Source organism: Silurus meridionalis, chromosome 5 (genome assembly GCF_014805685.1).
Source record: "Silurus meridionalis isolate SWU-2019-XX chromosome 5, ASM1480568v1, whole genome shotgun sequence".
Lineage (NCBI taxonomy): Eukaryota > Metazoa > Chordata > Actinopteri > Siluriformes > Siluridae > Silurus > Silurus meridionalis.
This window is the reverse complement of record NC_060888.1, coordinates 24722152-24739926: the sequence shown is the minus strand read 5'-3', so window position 1 is coordinate 24739926 and position 17775 is coordinate 24722152. Positions and strand designations below refer to the sequence as shown.

General features: G+C 36.9%; 1 protein-coding gene across 1 annotated transcript in view; it reads right to left on the bottom strand.

Annotated features, from left to right (window-relative positions):
• The window catches only part of kiaa1549la (KIAA1549-like a), a 69515-nt gene extending 57986 nt beyond the window's left edge, over positions 1-11529 (bottom strand). Inside the window, 1 exon segment of the mRNA XM_046850094.1 lies at positions 10962-11529. Within this exon segment, the coding sequence (XP_046706050.1) occupies positions 10962-11121 (160 nt within the window). The 5' untranslated portion in view covers positions 11122-11529.
• Positions 11530-17775: the final 6246 nt, after the last annotated feature.

Below are 17775 nucleotides of genomic sequence, written 5' to 3'. Positions count from 1 at the left end.
ACATAATTAATTCAAAATGTGTGCACCTTAGAAATGTAACCTGAAAATGTAAGAAAAGTATAATTGATTATATATTGATTATATTGGCCAGGCCTTCTGCATGTACATAAAAAACACAGGTATAAACAAACAACCAAAGTATTTCTTTAAAACACTGATGTGCCTGATTTAAACCCCGCCCACAGACCAGCTCCAGCGCCACCTATCTTCAGCATGGTCTTCTAAGACTTCCTAAACAAATACCAACCGAATGCAATTTCATTATTGTTCTGTACGTGGTCATTTAATCCAAAAGAGTTTATCTTAAGCTCTTGATCTCTCCGAAACACCAAATGTAAAAATAAATTAAAAAAAAGAGATAAGCATTTATTAAGTAGAGCACAGGCATTGAGTGAAGTATAATGAAATAAATGAAACTGAAGCTTTGGTCCAGAGTTGGCTCATTCTGTTGTTTGGTTAGAGGTGAAATAAGAACAACCTTTTCAAAGCTGTTTGCCAGAACCCCATCATCTGATCTAATCCAGCGTTACCATGTACACGTGATGAGAAAATGGCAGGCTTATGCTGAAGCAGATGTCCCAAACTAAAGCAGGTGGCGAACAAACTGCCAAAATAAGGCAGAATACAGTGAGGGTTAGTCTAAGGTTTGTCATGTTTGTATATCCAGAAAACCTTTTCAATGTGAAAAAATGATATTGCTGTTATATGATGTAATATTGATGAATTTATATTGAATTCTCTCATGATTTTGTTTGATTTGTGAAGATTATCAACCATTCAGGAGCATTAGAAAAATTTGTAGCATCAATTTTTTATTTTTTTTTAAATATCCATTAGATCTTGATCTTTCATGGACTTTCCATTTCTCAGACCCAAACCTATACAGTAGGTGATCAAGTCAAGTCAAGAATCTTTTATTGTCATTTCAACCATATTTAGCTGACACAGTACACAGTGAAATGAAACAACGTTCCTCCCGAGCCCTGGTGCTACATAAACAACACAGTTTGTCTCATGCTTGTAGTGAAAACAAGAAGAGGAAAGCCATCAGTTTGGAGCAGAGAATGAAAATTATAAATCAGCATAAAGCAGGAGAGACAGTTACAGTCATAGCACCATCTTCGACTTACGATATTTCTCCATCGTAAGTAGAGGATGTATTTCGTTCTGTTAAAGGGAATATAACAAATGCAAAAGCGCAAAAAAAGGACCATGGATTAACTTCATCAGCCTCTTTGTATACTTTATATACTATGTGGAGTATCTGTGATACCTTCCTGTGTTGTTATTGTTGTTGCAGAAATGATTAGAGTAAGTGCATGAATATAGTGAATGCTGCTTCGTAGTTGGAACTACTGTCCAACCTGCTAACAAAATTAATCCACACCTTCTGACCAATTAGATTTGAGAATTCAAACGCACTGTGCTGTAAAATCCTTTACTGCAGCAGTATAAATTATACCTATAGAGTAATCCAGTCAGGGTGGCTTATAGTGCCATAAAGATTAATCATCCAGTTCGAAAGCATTCGACATCATCAGCTCTTGTGATCACCTTCAGGACATAATTACACTTGTTCTGGCTAACAATCTGGCCACCGTGGGTTTATATTAAAATGCGAGAAATGTGCCATGCATCGTTTTAGCACCATTATCCACCTGTCTGCCAAAGCACATCGATTCCCAATGTTAGTAATGATGCTTTTTAATCCTAGGAGAAGAACCAAGGTGAGAAAAGGTGTCAGAGAGATTCGCATGCTGTAGTTTGAGACGAAAGTGTGCAGAAACTGAGCTTCAACTGCATGAACTAGTAAATAATTGAACGTCCGTGCTATTGCAGAATTCTAGCAAATATATTTTATACAGCAGGAGCAGAAGCATTTCACAGTAATCTCACAACCGAATATCGATACAGAGTTTAATACTTTTCCACTTTAGGCACCTTGCAATTGGAACTATTTTGGTCATTTTGTTTTATTTTATTCACATTTTGCATTTTATTATTTTAATTGTTTTATTTTTTTTGCATTGTATTGCATTGTCTTCATTCTTCTCCACTCATGTTTCAGCTATACTTGTGAATAATCATGGCAATAAAGGTCTCTGAAATCAAAAATTTGAGTGAAGTGTAAGGTGTTTATCATGGTTTAAGTGTAATACCTGACAAAAATTATAATTTGTGTATTACATTGCAGCAGCATTGCCATAGAATATGAGAGCAAGTGTTAAAAAAAAAGAATAAATAAATAGACAAATAATGTCCTTTGTTTGTGTCTTTAGCTTTGCACTCAGAGGCCTGAGAATATTTCTACCTAACAAGTTTTTTAAATCAACAGTTACAAGCAGATTTTCAAACAGTAGTTTTTCAGCAGTATATTTTATTCTAGACAAAAATTAAGGCTTATGATACTATGTATTATTGCCTGTTTATGCTGTTATATGCGTCAAAAATCAATTGCGGCAAGCTCTCGCAGAAAAATAAACGACAACAGAGAAGAGGGATACAATCAGCACTACCACCCTTGAGATTTCTTGACATTCCTCCCTATTTTGAAAATAAATATATTAAATTACTAGAATTTATTGTCAATAATATCAGCTATAAACGATTCTCTCATCAACTGCTATTGCTTTTTCTTTGCGTTGACGTTAATGACCAAACATTATACAGCTAGTTACTGACAAAGTGCAAAAAAAAAAAGCATACTGTGCAAGCGGTTACAATAGAAAACATAGCATGTGAGAATGAATGCATTAATATAAACCTGTAATTTGCTTAAGAGCAGGAACTACTGTCTGTACTGCTGTTAAATGAAACTAAGAGTATCAGGAACTCAACATGCCGACTATAAAAAAAAAAAAAAAAAAGGGTGTACTTCATTTTCTGTCTAAACATTAAAGCCTGAAGTGGAATGCTACTATATGGAATGTTACTGTATGGTGGCCGCCATAGCAGATAATCACAACAAGAGGTGGAAGGTCACAAGTTCAAATCCCAGCACCACCAAGCTGCTACTGGTGGACCCTTGAGCAAGGCCCTTAACCCTCAACTGCCCAGTCTGGATAAAGGCATCTGCCAAATGCCATAGATGTAAATGTAAAAATGTAGATTATGTAGTCTGAATCTGAATGAGGATTATTGCAGCATAATATAGACAAAATCAGAATCCAGATATGGGCATTGAACACAGTGAAACAGAACTGATGTGCATCTAATTATACTAATGACAATTTGTGTGGTAAACCAACAAGTCAAACGTTTTCTATATAAACACTAAATAGTCATCAATGCTGTTTACAAAAAAATGTAATAATTGTTACTTTAATTTGAGATTACTTTTTTTAATTGATGTAAAATCCCCAATTTTTTAATACATAGTATTTTTCTCACACTATAAAGGGAAAATATGACATCTTTCAAATCTCAAGTTTTATTTGTCATATGTACAGATGTCAGTGTCAGTTTGTACAATTAAATTCTTCACGTGACATCAGTAGCAGAATTACACCAAAAAAGCAAAGACGCATATGATGTAATTGTAACATTGCAATTTTAAGCTTGTAACCATCAACTGAAAGAATTTATTTATTTTTAATGAGATCTTAACAAGTATAAAGTGAAGTCCAAAGGTCTGAGGGCACAAATAAAAATGCTGCATTATCTGCTGATATAATACAAAAATTTTTTTTATCAGAAATTATATTGTCAGCAAAAACTTTGGTGAGAAGTAAAATCGTAAACATAGGTATCTGGTTCAATTAGAGGTCATAATGTCACCTGAACATTTCGCTTCAACACAAGGGATAAGACACAGAGACAAGCTGACCTTTTGTACAAAAAAAAGAAAAGTAAACTAAGAATTGTGCTGAACCTTGAAGGATTTATTTTTTCAGCTTTATAAACTGTTTACTTCTGGACCCCTTTGTATGCATTCTGGTTGAAATAAGCTTCCAAAAAAAAACCAGTACATAAAACATCTGCTGACCCATGACATGTGGAATGAGGTGGAAAGTACAAAGATGTTTCACATCGGAGCATGAGCATGATGTTACCAGTGTAACGGTAATCATGGATTTCCTTCGTTATGCTCTATAGCTTATAATAGATATACACTCTGTTTCTTTATGAGTAGTGTCAAGATTTTATATTCACAATCACAAAAAAAACTGTTCTGTTCATCAAAAAGCCCAAAGGAATGCAGAGTAGTAGCTCATTGGTTAAGATGCTGGGGTTACTGATTGGAAGGTTGGGGGTTCAAGCCCCGATATCGCAAAGCTGCCACTTAAACCTCTGTACTCCAGGGGTGCCGTATCATTGCTGACCCTTGTGCACTGACCCTCAGCTTCCGATAGAATTTCACTGTATTGTATTGTATATGTGACAAATCTTCTATTCTGACTGTACATTATTTGACAATCAGCAGCTCACGGCTGAAAAACCCAAACAAGCTCACTAAAGGCTTATAACATCAGCACACATGGTCATTTGCGGCACATACTGAGAACAGGGTATAAGACGAGCGCTCATTTGTGTCAATGTGCAGGCCTAATCAACTTTCCCATGGACAAATGCTCTAATGCAGCATGGCTGTGTCAGGACATAGAGCATGTCAGCTGTGAAATGGTCACTCAGGGAAGTGGATGTTGGACGATCAGCCTGTAGCTGACACCGGAGCATCGCTGAATGGCCTGGGGGAGAGTAATTATGTAGGGAGGAAAAGACTTTCTAAAATTAAGGCCATTAGGAGGTTCAGTTCTGCTCTGGTGAAAATTAGTCTTTATAAGTAGAAACCAGTAGGATTGTAGATTAGGCTGAACTGCTGATCTCTGTCATTCCAGTCGGTTGCTCACACGTTTGAAAACTATTTTTGCGTGATAAATATAGAAAAAGCGCAATCTGCTTTAAGGACTGTACTGACAAGCATTTTTGTGTCATAAAATATAACACCCAATCAGAATCCAGATATAAAAATATGCCCAATGAATAGACCTTTAGGATAGGACAAAGAATTGAAGTGTTTGGATCACAGTCAACTTTTTTTTCCCGCATAAAATAGTCACGGAAGCAGGTTTACGAAAAAATAAATAAAAATAACAAATTTCCCTTCGATTTTATTTCATTACAAAAATCACAATCTTTTCCAAAAAATATTCCCCAGTCTGAGGTTTTAAAAAAAATCTTTCAGTTTCTTACAATGAACAATAAAAAGGAAAAACATGACGCTTTTAAAAAAGCCTACACAATCGTTTTGTCCCAATATACAGTATATTTAACAATTACACACTGTTTCTATTTTGGACGTGAGTGCCATTAAACTGCTGACTTTCCTCACAGAAAAGCCTGATATTGGCACTGTAATGCTTTTTTTAATGCTTTACACATGACTGAGACCAGTTGTTTGCAGATGATGATTTGGATCAAGAACTCCCCGAAAACAATGTGATAAAAAAAAAAAATACGAACCAGTTCTGTAGCACAAATCTTCAAGCTCACAATGAGATTTCATCCAATCTTCATTGAAATTCAGTATAATGATGTCATTTCCAATAAAAGGAATTTCCAGCTGAAGGTCATGGCTAATGTTTTTCATGTAGGTAAAGCTTAAGCATTATGCAAATCAAGGTGGAATTTGTACATCATTAAAGGAAATCAATAGCTCTGTATTACCTTGGAATAACTTCTGCAGTCCCTGAACATACTTGGTTACTTAAGCAGACTTTGGTAGCACATGCATTGTATGTAACTCGATCTTTCACCTATTTTAATGGGTAATAATACTTTTCATATGTACCTTACAAATGCTCAAGGGTCCAAGAGTGGCAGCTTGGTGATACTGGGGCTTGAACCCCACCTTCTGATCAGTAACCCAGAGCCTCAACCACTAAGCACCACTTCCCAAGTAATAATATCTCTGATGGGGTCGATATTTGGTTTTGTTACCAAACAGCTCAATTTTGCATCCAGTTCCACACTTCAGGCTTTTTATTTTAACTACGAAATGATAGAGTTTCATTCTTTGTTTTATAATTGCAGCCTGATCTGTGTGTTCATTGTAACATCATCCAGTCCTGCATGAAACAGAGCTCGGATCCGGCGCTGAAAATAGCACAGAGTGGACAGGTGACAGAGCGTCCCTTTAGGGAGATCAAAGAAAACATGGATCCATTCTGTGCATATCTGGCAGCAAACTAAACCAAATCGTTTGGTCCATCCACACACACACACACACATACACACACAGGGGCGGGATAGGAAAAAAAATCAACCAGCACAGTTCATCATTGTCATTCTGATAATACACTCAGTTCTCTCCTCTCAAGGAGGAAAAAAATGTTAGGCAGATCAGTTCCCATGGCAACACTGCACAGTAGGCTCGCTGTTGACTCGCTGGAGCAACACTACGGAGGCTTTGAAGGAAACCAACGGCCATGATTTCAGGAAAACACACACACACACACACACACACACCCCCACATACATAGTCGACGTGGATAAAGATGAGGTGAAGAATGTGCAAGCAAACCCGGCTGCTCTGCATTAAGCTCTGTAATGCTAAAGCACATGAATAATCTGTCAAAGAAAGACACTGACTTGAAATAAAGGTCTGTGTGACACCATGTTAGCATTAAAGATTAGCATTTAATCCCACGCTATAGGGTAATCAATAGCATTCACTTGTATATAGTAAGGGCATTTCTGATTATGTGGAGTAATGGGATATCCGATTTTGAATAAGAAGCGACTTAATGTAGGTTAAGCTTAAGCGTTCATAACCCAAAGGCAAGCGCTATGCAAATCAGATTTTTATATATCAGCATTAGATTTTCCAAAAAACACACATTAAAATAGGTTAAATTAGGTAAGGAAGATTCAAGTTTGCATTTTACTTCCGCATCCGGCTTCCTCATTGAAGTTATGGTTCAGTTGCAGAACAAATCTGTGTGCTAGCGCAGACCGAGAGCTAGTCTAAAGATACACGCAAGCGAAGGCTCTGCCAGAAACAGGAGCCAGTGCTAATGCATGTGCAAACAATGAATGTGTTAGTGAAGGAAGTGTTAATGAATTTGGATGCACTTGAAAATGGGGGGGGGACACTATAATTTGTCCAAGTTAGAAACGAAGAAATGCCATTTTATTTTTTTCATTGCATGACACATGAATGCATTAAAACATTATTATTTAATAAAAAAAAGTTTCAATTATGGCAATTTTGGCAAAGGCAAATGTTGCATTGACGTTGTCTGACCTTCTATAGATCTCTCCCATTTCTACACATGCGCTCTAAGGCTCACCAAATCAAGTCCATCAAATTCTCCAATTGTTCAAACCCAACAAAGAGTCATCGTTGTACCAAACTCCTTCTTAGTAAGAATTATGAAGGCCAATGTGCTCTCAGGTGCCTTTCCTCGATTTGTGCCCTAACATGATCCTGTCTATAAGCTCTGCACTCAAATCTAATGCCATAGTTTGTGTTTTGATCTGTATTTTCTGTTGTTAGACCTTATAAACAGACTGTTTAGACAACTGTATTTGTGACATATCCACTAATAAATGATTGAGAAATAGGATATACCTGAAGAAAACAGGATAAAATAGGATGCACCTATATTTATTACGTTTACAAAGCTCTCGGGTTTCTGTTTTGTCGTTCTGTGGTATTTGGCGTAGATAAAACAACATTTTTGCATAGAATACAGTACACTGTTGACTCTGCCAGAAAAGATGGCAGTTTATGGACTGAAGTTTGAGGTCATGGTGGATTTGCTGTGGCTTTGAATAGGAGATAATAACACGAGAATAGCACCCCCCTATGGTTTGGGGTCGGGGGAAAGTCTGCGCGATGAGTATGTAGGAAGATAGAGAGATGAGATGCATGGTGTAATCCACTGAGGCGAATTTATGACTTCGATGGTCAATAAAGCAAGTGAAGTAATTTCTCGAGCTTCTTGTCGGTGTTCTGAATACAGTGTGGATTTACCCGATCAGCAAAAAGAGCCAAGAACTTATGGACGCAAAAGAAAAGCTTGCTCTGACAATGTTACTAAGAAACCTTTACACGATCCCGACTCAAAATGCCAGTATGATATATGAGGTTTAGAAGCCAACTTCCATGATCACAGCTACGGCTAAGAAATAATAAAAAATATAAATAAATTTGGATGATTCAAATATATTATAGCGATGAAATTTAAACAAATATTTCAATACTATAGATATCTGTAGTATAAAATGTTTTTTGTTCTTTTTTTAATTCCTTTTTTTCTGTGGTCATGGTAGTTGGCTTCTAAACCTATATGCCATGATACCTGTTGTGTATAATAAAAAAGTATATATCATGATATTGTATCTTGAACGACAGATATCATTAAAAATCTAAAAAATAAATATGAACAAATAATAAACTTCATTTTAATCACTAAACATTTGTTTTACTGATGCACCAAGTCTTAAATCGAGTACCGAAATCCGCCATGATGCACACATCCGGCAATTAAAACCGTCCGTGCGGAAACATAGCAAAAGTCCTTTTTGGTGTCCTGATGATTTAACACCATAATTACTTTAAAACAATTACAAGAATATTTTGTCTTCAGGCTCTATGTTGAGTTCGGTTTCACTAATAATAAACATTAATTTGCATAAAGCATCAATAATTGTCCATGTCCATGTTGAGTAGAGTATTAAAAACTTAAAAAAGTATTCATTTAAGCTACATTTAGATAAAAATGTTTGATTAAGTTGCGAGTAATCATGAGTTAACTCATGACAATCATGTGATTAATTGTGATTAACATTTTAATTGATTGACAGCCCTAATATATATATATATATATATATATATATATATATATATATATATATATATATATATATATATATATATATATATATATATTAAGACCCCTGGCACACTACATACACCTTTTTATTTTAAAAGATAAGACAACAAGGACGGAAAAAATATATATTTACACCCCTATATACCCCTTTTTCCCAAAATGCAATGAAGATCAAGAACTACTGTCATATGCACAAGTGTCCTTACGCAAGGAGCTCCTCGGTTTAGCACACTCAGTAATAATCGAATATGTGTATGGTCAGAACCTGCAAAATATAGATAACATTTAATGTATTAAATGCCACAAAATGGTGACTGGTCCTACACTTACTCACTCGAATAATGCTAATGTCAAGAGGACAAAAATCTATTATTTCACATAACTTAGCATCACAAAGCTTAGCAATGACTCAGTTATGCTGAGGATATTAATACTGGATCAGTATCAGGTGCAAAACCAGAGGCTGAATATCAGACTCTTACTGGAAATGAAAACATCGATTGAAAGCATGTTGTAACTCTATCACTAATTCAATTTAAGCTCAAGGGTAAACAGTTACATCCACAAAGGTTCAACCTTGCAGCAGGTTTCCAATCTAACTACCCAGGAACTTGCACAGTTACTCAATCAGGTCATGTTAGTGGTGATTGCTTGTGAATGATGTATGTCTGTAGGAAGAACTGTAAATAAACTGGAAGTGGGTGCTTACACTGCAGTGTGGAACTGCAGATGCAGGCAGCAGATGTCATGTATGTACAATCTAACCGAATGTCTAGTGTGTACCGTGGATTTATTACTGGTCTTTAATCCCAACACTGGAAATCTCATTCACTGCACTTCCCTCCATGTTCACTGCACTTCCCTCCATATTCACTGCACTTCCTCACCTGACTAAGCTCACAAAAGGTTTGATCACATCTGAATCAGGCATTGAAGCAGTCGAAGAACAAAACAATATATTATAATCCTCATCTGCTCTCAATCAGTGCTCAGGAATGTGTTAGGATTAAATATGTGTTGAAATTTCCAAAGCAGCTCAGAATATTATATCATCGTCTGTGCCTGACATGATATAAACACTTTTCTTTTAGCAACTACGTGATCACAAAGCCCAGGCCGAGCTCACGTCGCCAGTGCCGTTGTTCTACAAGTAGAAATAACCAAGAACCATCTGAAAACATCTTAATATAATATGAAAATAACAGGAACATCAACTCAATCTTTAGGATGCGCAAATCAGCAAACACGGACAAGAGAGACAAAGGCAGAGGCCGGACCAGATGTGCATATACACACATGCACAACACACACACACACACACACACACACACACACACACACACACACACACACTGCACCAGGTCATAACACAAACAAAAAGCCCATAAGGTATTTGTCTTCATGGCTTTTTTTTTATAGTGGCGTCTGGAGTTTATCTTCATCTCTCTCTCTCTCTCTCTCTCTCTCTCTCTCTCTCTTTGTCTCTCTCTCTCTCTCTCTCTCTCTCTCTCTCTATATATATATATATATATATATATATATATAGTAAACAATACACATTTTACTAAGACCGTTTTATTTATATACTGTATATAACTTATGAAAATTATACAAGATATGCCAGAACCTTTTTCAAAACCACTAATAGATGTTTTAATTAATAATAATAATAATAATAATAATAATAATAATAATAATAATAGGAAGAAGAAGTAGAAGAAGAATGAGATTCAAATACATACAAATAAAATAATAATAATAAAAAAATCTAGTATTATTTATTCTTAACACGTAGTCGCCTGTATTCTCCTCCTCATGAGGAAAAGGAAGTGCTGTACACACTGCAGCTATTCCCCCAATTACACTGGAGGAAGTGTTTTTGTTTTTTTCTGCACTTGTATTTATGTATATATAATAAAATTGAAGTGTATCAATAAAGGAGGCTGAGGGCAGATGTGGCGCATTGCGCTCTTTAAGGCTGCGACAATTAAAAAAAAATGTTTTCCAATCAAATCACTGAATGATTAAATATCGGCTCAGTGAACAGGGAAAGAAAAATCTGCATGGATTCAAACAGGTAGTCAGGAGGAGAAGGATGAGGAGTGGGATGATGTATCTCACCGTGTCTGGCGGATGCCGGCTGGAGGAGAAGCAGTGTGATCCCGGCGCACATCACACACCGGCGCCACACCGCGCCCGGCCGCTCCGGACACCTCCTCTTCCTCCAGCACCCTGAAGCCGCTCTTCGACTCCACACCACGGGCACTTTTCTCGAGGCCATGTGAACGTGTTGGCGTGGGGGCCTGGACGCGCAGGAACGAAACGCGCATTGGACCGGGACGTGTCCGCTCCGGTGTATGAGACCGAGGCCGTGTCCGAGTCCGAGTCCGTGGACGAGGTTTTAAATCACCAGCATGGGAAAGTCTTAAGGCAATGAGTTCGTTCCGATCCGAACCGCCTTCACACCGAGCCGCATTTCAGTGCGTAAAAGGCGCATTTCATCCCGGAGCGCAGAAATACACGCACAAGCACTCACACACACCAGACACTCATCCACATGCACCAACACACACACACACACACACACACACACACACACACACACTGCCCTGCAAGAACACCACCACAACGACGTGACACTGATAAAAACGACAAGCGAAAGCTTTCCAGGGCGCAGCGCATCTGACGCGCAAAAATACAGAGCGGGGGGCCTTCAAGGAGGAATCAAATCCATGAACGGCTCACTCGGCTCACTCAAACGATTCAATCAGAGGAATCGACTGAATCTACAGAAGGGCCACACACAAACACTATAACTATATTTATACCAGGAATGAAAGGGCATATAATAAAGTGCATATATTATAAAGAGAGACTAAAAAGAAAAGGAAGGTACATTGGGATATATTAAACAAAATGTAAAAATGTATTAAAAAATATCCAAATAATATGTTTCTAACAAATGACAACACACTAAGACTTTCAGTTTTCTGCTTTCCTTCACTAAAATTTAAGTCATTGCATGCATATGTATATTTGCACTCATATTTTAATTATCCTGTGAGTTATATACAGTAAATTAAAAAAAAAAAATATATATATATATATATATATATATATATATATATATATATATATATATATATAGAGAGAGAGAGAGAGAGAGAGAGAGAGAGAGAGAGAGAGAGATACTGTATATTCTTCTTCACTCTTCACTTCATAGCCTTTATCCTGCTTGCGCTCCTTCCTGGAGTGTAAGTTTACTTCAGAGTTTCTATCCAATCATATTTCAGCCATCACATCACATGTTGCTGGGGTCAAATGAATCTGCCTTGAGGCCTTCAGGATCAGCTGCACAGCCGTCTGTAGCATAAAGTACATGTCGCTCGAAGGTTGATGCTTTAACCAATGAGAATGCGAGTTGGCATCTCTGTGCCAATCTAGCAGGCATAAAATAATGTTTCCCTTTTCACGTCCTTTGATTGGATGCTCAGAGCTTACAGTCACACAATATGTCTTACAGAGAAATACATTCATGTGTATTTACTAGCTGTTTTATCATTTCACAATGGCTGACAGAGGAGAAGAATTGTATTTGGTCACAGATAAACACACAAGCATTTTTCAAGAAAAGCTGGGCATCGAGAGGAAAGGTCAGATCAAAACTGTTTTTAAGCTTCTTTATTAGACATTTATACTTTTGTGTTTTCTTTCCAATAGTGTTTGCACAGAAACACACAATTTGCCTTTAATTTAAATCCACAGGAAAACCCTTGAAGCAGGGGAAAAATGCACAAAATGCACGGAAAACCCGGAGTTTAAAACTGATGCTTTTGCTAGAGATGATGTATGTTGACGGTGCAGCCGTGGCTGCAGTGAAAGAAGACTTGTTGAATTGTGTTTACTGGAGTTCTTGCTTTAGTAATGACATTGGTTCTAGCTGAGATTCCTGTCTGTGATGTAGCGATCATTCCCCCCATAATTCGCGGTTCGTGACTCACGGTTGGGAAAATTGGCAGGTTCTCGTTTGGAACCTCACTAACAGCAAGTTGGCTGATTATCTTCAAATTGGCGGGAATCTGCAGCGGGAGCGAATTTTCAGGAACGTTAGGAATCAAATTTTAAACTGTTTTCACTCACAAATTTCATACAAAGTTTTTAAAACACATTTTTGTTTTAAAGTGACATAATGTCTAAATCAGGGGTCACCAACCTTTTTGAAACTGATTGCTACTTCTTGGGTACCGATTAATGTAAAGGGCTACCAGTTTGATACACACAGTTTTCAGTTTGATATAAAATAACAAATTCGCTCAATTTACCATTTATTATGTTATTTTTAATAATTAATGATATTCATCTATGTGAAGACACTGATCATGTTAATGATTTCTTATAATAATTATCAACAATGATTTAACAAAGTAGGAAACAACTATTTTTAGAAAAGTCCCGCGGGCTACTCATGTGGTCCTTGCGGGATACCACCACGTTGTTGACCCCTGCTCTAAATAATTTCATTAAGGTAAGTTCAAGGATTTTTAGAACTTTTCCGAGGGGACCTCAGTATTGCATTTCCCTATAATACTGATAGTTTATATAGTTGTGACTTCAAAATAATGGCATTAAGGGGTAAATTGATTCAGGTGGGACACCACTGAAGGCCTGGGTGTGAAATGCGTGTCCCCACAGTGATTAGTGCAATGATGCCATTATTGTATTAGTCTATGTCTTGTTTCAGTCCAGCAGTAGTGCTGTGCAGGGCCAATAAAGCTGGTCCACACCACTATTGGACAATAAATCTGATTCTGATTTTTGATTCTGATTCTAACACTGACATCTTTGAGTTTCAGTCAAAAAGATTGCAGAACAAATTCCTCCCAGACATTTTATACTGTTTTTTCCATTGAAGTGTAGATAACATTTAGCCTTGAAATGTTATTTAAATGTAGGGAATGAGTGAAGGAACACATGGATGGACACGTTTTGGTTAGAGAGAATCCTCGATGGCTCGCTGCCTCTCCCACGCTGATTAAATTAAGATTATGATTAGGACAGGTCCGACTGAAATTCCGAACAAACTTCATAAATACTTTTGTGATATTTAAGCCGTTTTACGGATGTGCTCATTTTGATTTATCTTGGGATGGATTCTGTTGTGAGGCAAGATTCTGAAATTCTACAGACGAGACCTCAAAATTTTCTTATAGCACCTAAAAATGAGCGAGAAAATTAAGCTAGAATTTTTAAGTGGTTGGGATTCTTAAAAGGTTAGCTTCTGTCTACACTTAATTCATTGCTAATCTGTTTTTTAACCTAGTTTTGATGTGTTCTGCCCCATTGTTTGAGTTAAGATGGACCTCAGTGTCGATAGGATCTTTGGAAATGGAAAGTCTTTGTCTGGACTCACGCATCTCTAGTTATTATGTCCTCTCACCCAACCAGGAAACAGTTTTAGTTCAGGTTTTTTAGTGTGTATATATACTTGTCTGTTATCTGCAATAAACTGAAGAAGAACATTTGCGCCATGCTGTGTGCTGTGGGATTCTTCCCTGATCAGAAAAGGCACCACGGGCATCGTAGATCACATGGGAAACCTCTCCAGGAATTAAGATTTGTTTGGGCATAATAAAAATCTAACACCCATGATACTGTTTTTTATGTCTGACATCTGCCTCTTTTTGACTGCAATTTCACTGCACTTCCATCCACCCATGTGATTCCTGACATTTAGTCTGTAGGTCGGCATGGCAACGCAAACAATTTGTCCAATTGTGGCTTTTATGGGAATTGTTTTTCTCCATGGAGCAAAACAAAAAAGTGACAATATTGTGTCTGAGAATCAGGACACCAAAATTTACTTGATATCAAATGATTAACTAAGCAGCTAGCAACAAACATGTGTTAGCGTAACACATCTTACACTACATACAAGCTAACTAGCCAGCAGAGTTCATTTTAATTTCACTGATTAAATTAATAATCATTCCATTTTTTTATCTTCTGATTTTTCCTTCCTAATGATATGAAGATATAATTTGACAAATAAAAAACAAATAAATAAATGTGCAGATGTTTCACTTTATTTTTATTGACACTCTTGGCATCTGGACAGTTCGTTTTTCTAAACATTCAGCTGAAATACTTTGGCGTGCCTCTCGAACCTTCCAAAGTTGTTCTTCACTAGTTGGAAATTTCTTTCTGACCTTATGATCCAGTTAATCCCAAAGCAGTTCAATAGGATTGAGGTGTGGTGACTGGGCAGGCTGTTCCATGATCAATATCACTCCAGACAACTGTTTGCTCTCTAAATAGCACTTCGAGATCTTGGCTGAACACTTCAGGTCATTGTCCTGTCGTATGGTGAAGCTTCAATCAAGACGGAATTGCACCGTGTTGAAGTATGGAATGGTAGCAATGTTGGTTCAGTATTCCTGTGGAGAAGTCTCCAACCTTCCCGGGTTTAAAACAACCCCAAACCATTAAGCTTCTACCTCTGTGTTTAACTGTGGGTGTGAGGCAGTCTGCTAACATCTACTCTCTTCTCTGCCCTACAGAAGATCTTCTGTTAGAGTCAAACATATCCAATTTGGACTCATCTATCCACAGAACTTCCAGTCCTTCACTGTCCAAATATTGTGTGCTTTTGCCTTTTACAATGTCACATTGAAAATAAAATGATAAAAGACTATGTGTTTCCTAACTTTCAAAAACTCTATATTAATTGGTACATTTGGTATATATTGCACACATTGATTTGTGATAGAAGAGTATCTGCAAGAATGAAAGGGAAAGTTTATAGGACTGTGGTGAGACCTGAGATGTTGTATGGTTTAGAGACAGTGGCATTGAGTAAAAGACAGGAGGCGGAGCTGGAGGTAGCAGAGCTGAAGATGTTGAGGTTTTCGTTGGGAGTGACGACGATGGACAGGATTAGAAATGACTTTATTAGAGGGACAGAGCATGTAGGATGTTTTGGTGACAAGGTGAGGGAAGCGAGATTGAGATGGTTTGGACATGTGCAGAGGAGGGACATGAATTATATTGGTAGAAGAATGCTGAAGATGGAGCCACCAGGTAGGAGGAAAAGAGGAAGACCAAGGAGGAGGTTTATGGATGTGGTGAGGGAAGACACGCAGGTAGTTGGTGTGAAAGAGGCAGATGTAGAGGACAGGGGGGGTATGGAGACGGATGATCCGCTGTGGCGCCCCCTAATGGGAGCAGCCAAAAGAAGAAGAAGAAGGTATTTATTGCACACATAACAAAAAATGTCTTAAACCATACTTGTTATGTGAACGCACACCATGGTTGATTCTGTCTTTCTTTTTAATTTAATTCATTATAGAGTTTATTTCAAGAATGTTTACTTTACAGGGCCCTGTGTTACTATAGCAACAGGTCATCGCTGTAGTATGATCGAATATAATATATTGATCATATAATATTACAGCCATATGTTGAATAAATATGAATTATAGATAAAATTAATAAAAAAAAGGAAAGAACGATTTAAAACAATGACAGGTTTCTACATTACTAGTATTGTTCATGTGTACTAGTCTCTACTGTTTCCTATTTACTATAGGTTTAAACATACATGGGAAAGTCGTTATCTTTATTAATCAATTAATCAATTAATCAATCAATCGATCGATCAACCAATCTATGGTCCTTTCGTGAATTTTAGTTTTGTAGCATGAAGTAAAGCGACTCTCCGTGGACATAGTTAGAAACAGCGCCATCTGCTGGAAACAATTATTAAACAGGCATAAGAAAATAAAGTAAAATATAGTTATAAAAGTATAAAGTTATATATATATATTAATTTATATTATTTTAAGTTATATATCTAAAATTTTAAATAATATATAATTTATATATAATTTATATATATATATATATATATATATATAATAATTTAATAATATTTAAATAATATTATTTTAATATTATTAAATGATTTTATACATACATATATATATATATATATATATATATATATATATATATAATTTAAAATAATATAAACTATATTTTACTATTATTTATTACTATATACTATTATTTAGTTTAGTTTATTATTTTCTTATGCCTGTTTAATAATTGTTTCCAGCAGATGGCGCTGTTTCCAACTATGTCCACGGAGAGTAGCTTTACTTCATGCTACAAAACAAAAATTCACGAAAGGACTATATATATATATATGCGCAGGATGTGTTTGCCTTCAAGGAGTGGAAGCGCTTTGCTGAGCACACTAGGAGCAAAAAATATATATTATTAATTTTTTTTTTTTTTTTTGAGGATATTGTTGGGATGGTCCTTCACTTCATCTTCCTGGCCCTTGTCCGGCACAGCTTGCTGCAGATATCAGGCTTTTTTTGTTGTTTATTGTAAATAATTTAGCAACACTTTTACACTACAGACTATTAATACAGGTGTTGTTTCATATAGATGTCAAAGCAGCTGAGAAAGACTTCCAAAATTAAAATCTTATTCTTCTTTCAGCTGCTCCCATTAGGGGTCGCCACAGCGGATCATCCTTCTCCATTCTCCCCTGTCCTCTACATCTGCCTCTTTCAAACCAACTACCTGCATGTCTTCCCTCACCACATCCATAAACCTCCTCCTTGGTCTTCCTTTTTTCCTCCTTCCTGGTGGCTCCATCCTCAGCATTCTCCTACTGATATACCCCATGTCCCTCCTCTGCACATGTCCAAACCATCTCAATCTCGCCTCCCTCACCTTGTCACCAAAACGTCCTACATGTGCTGTCCCTCTAATAAACTCATTTCTAATCCTGTCCATCGTCGTCACTCCTAACGAACATCTCAACATCTTCAGCTCTGCTACCTCCAGCTCCACCTCCTGTCTTTTACTCAATGCCACTGTCTCTAATCCATACAACATCTCAGGTCTCACCACAGTCCTATAAACA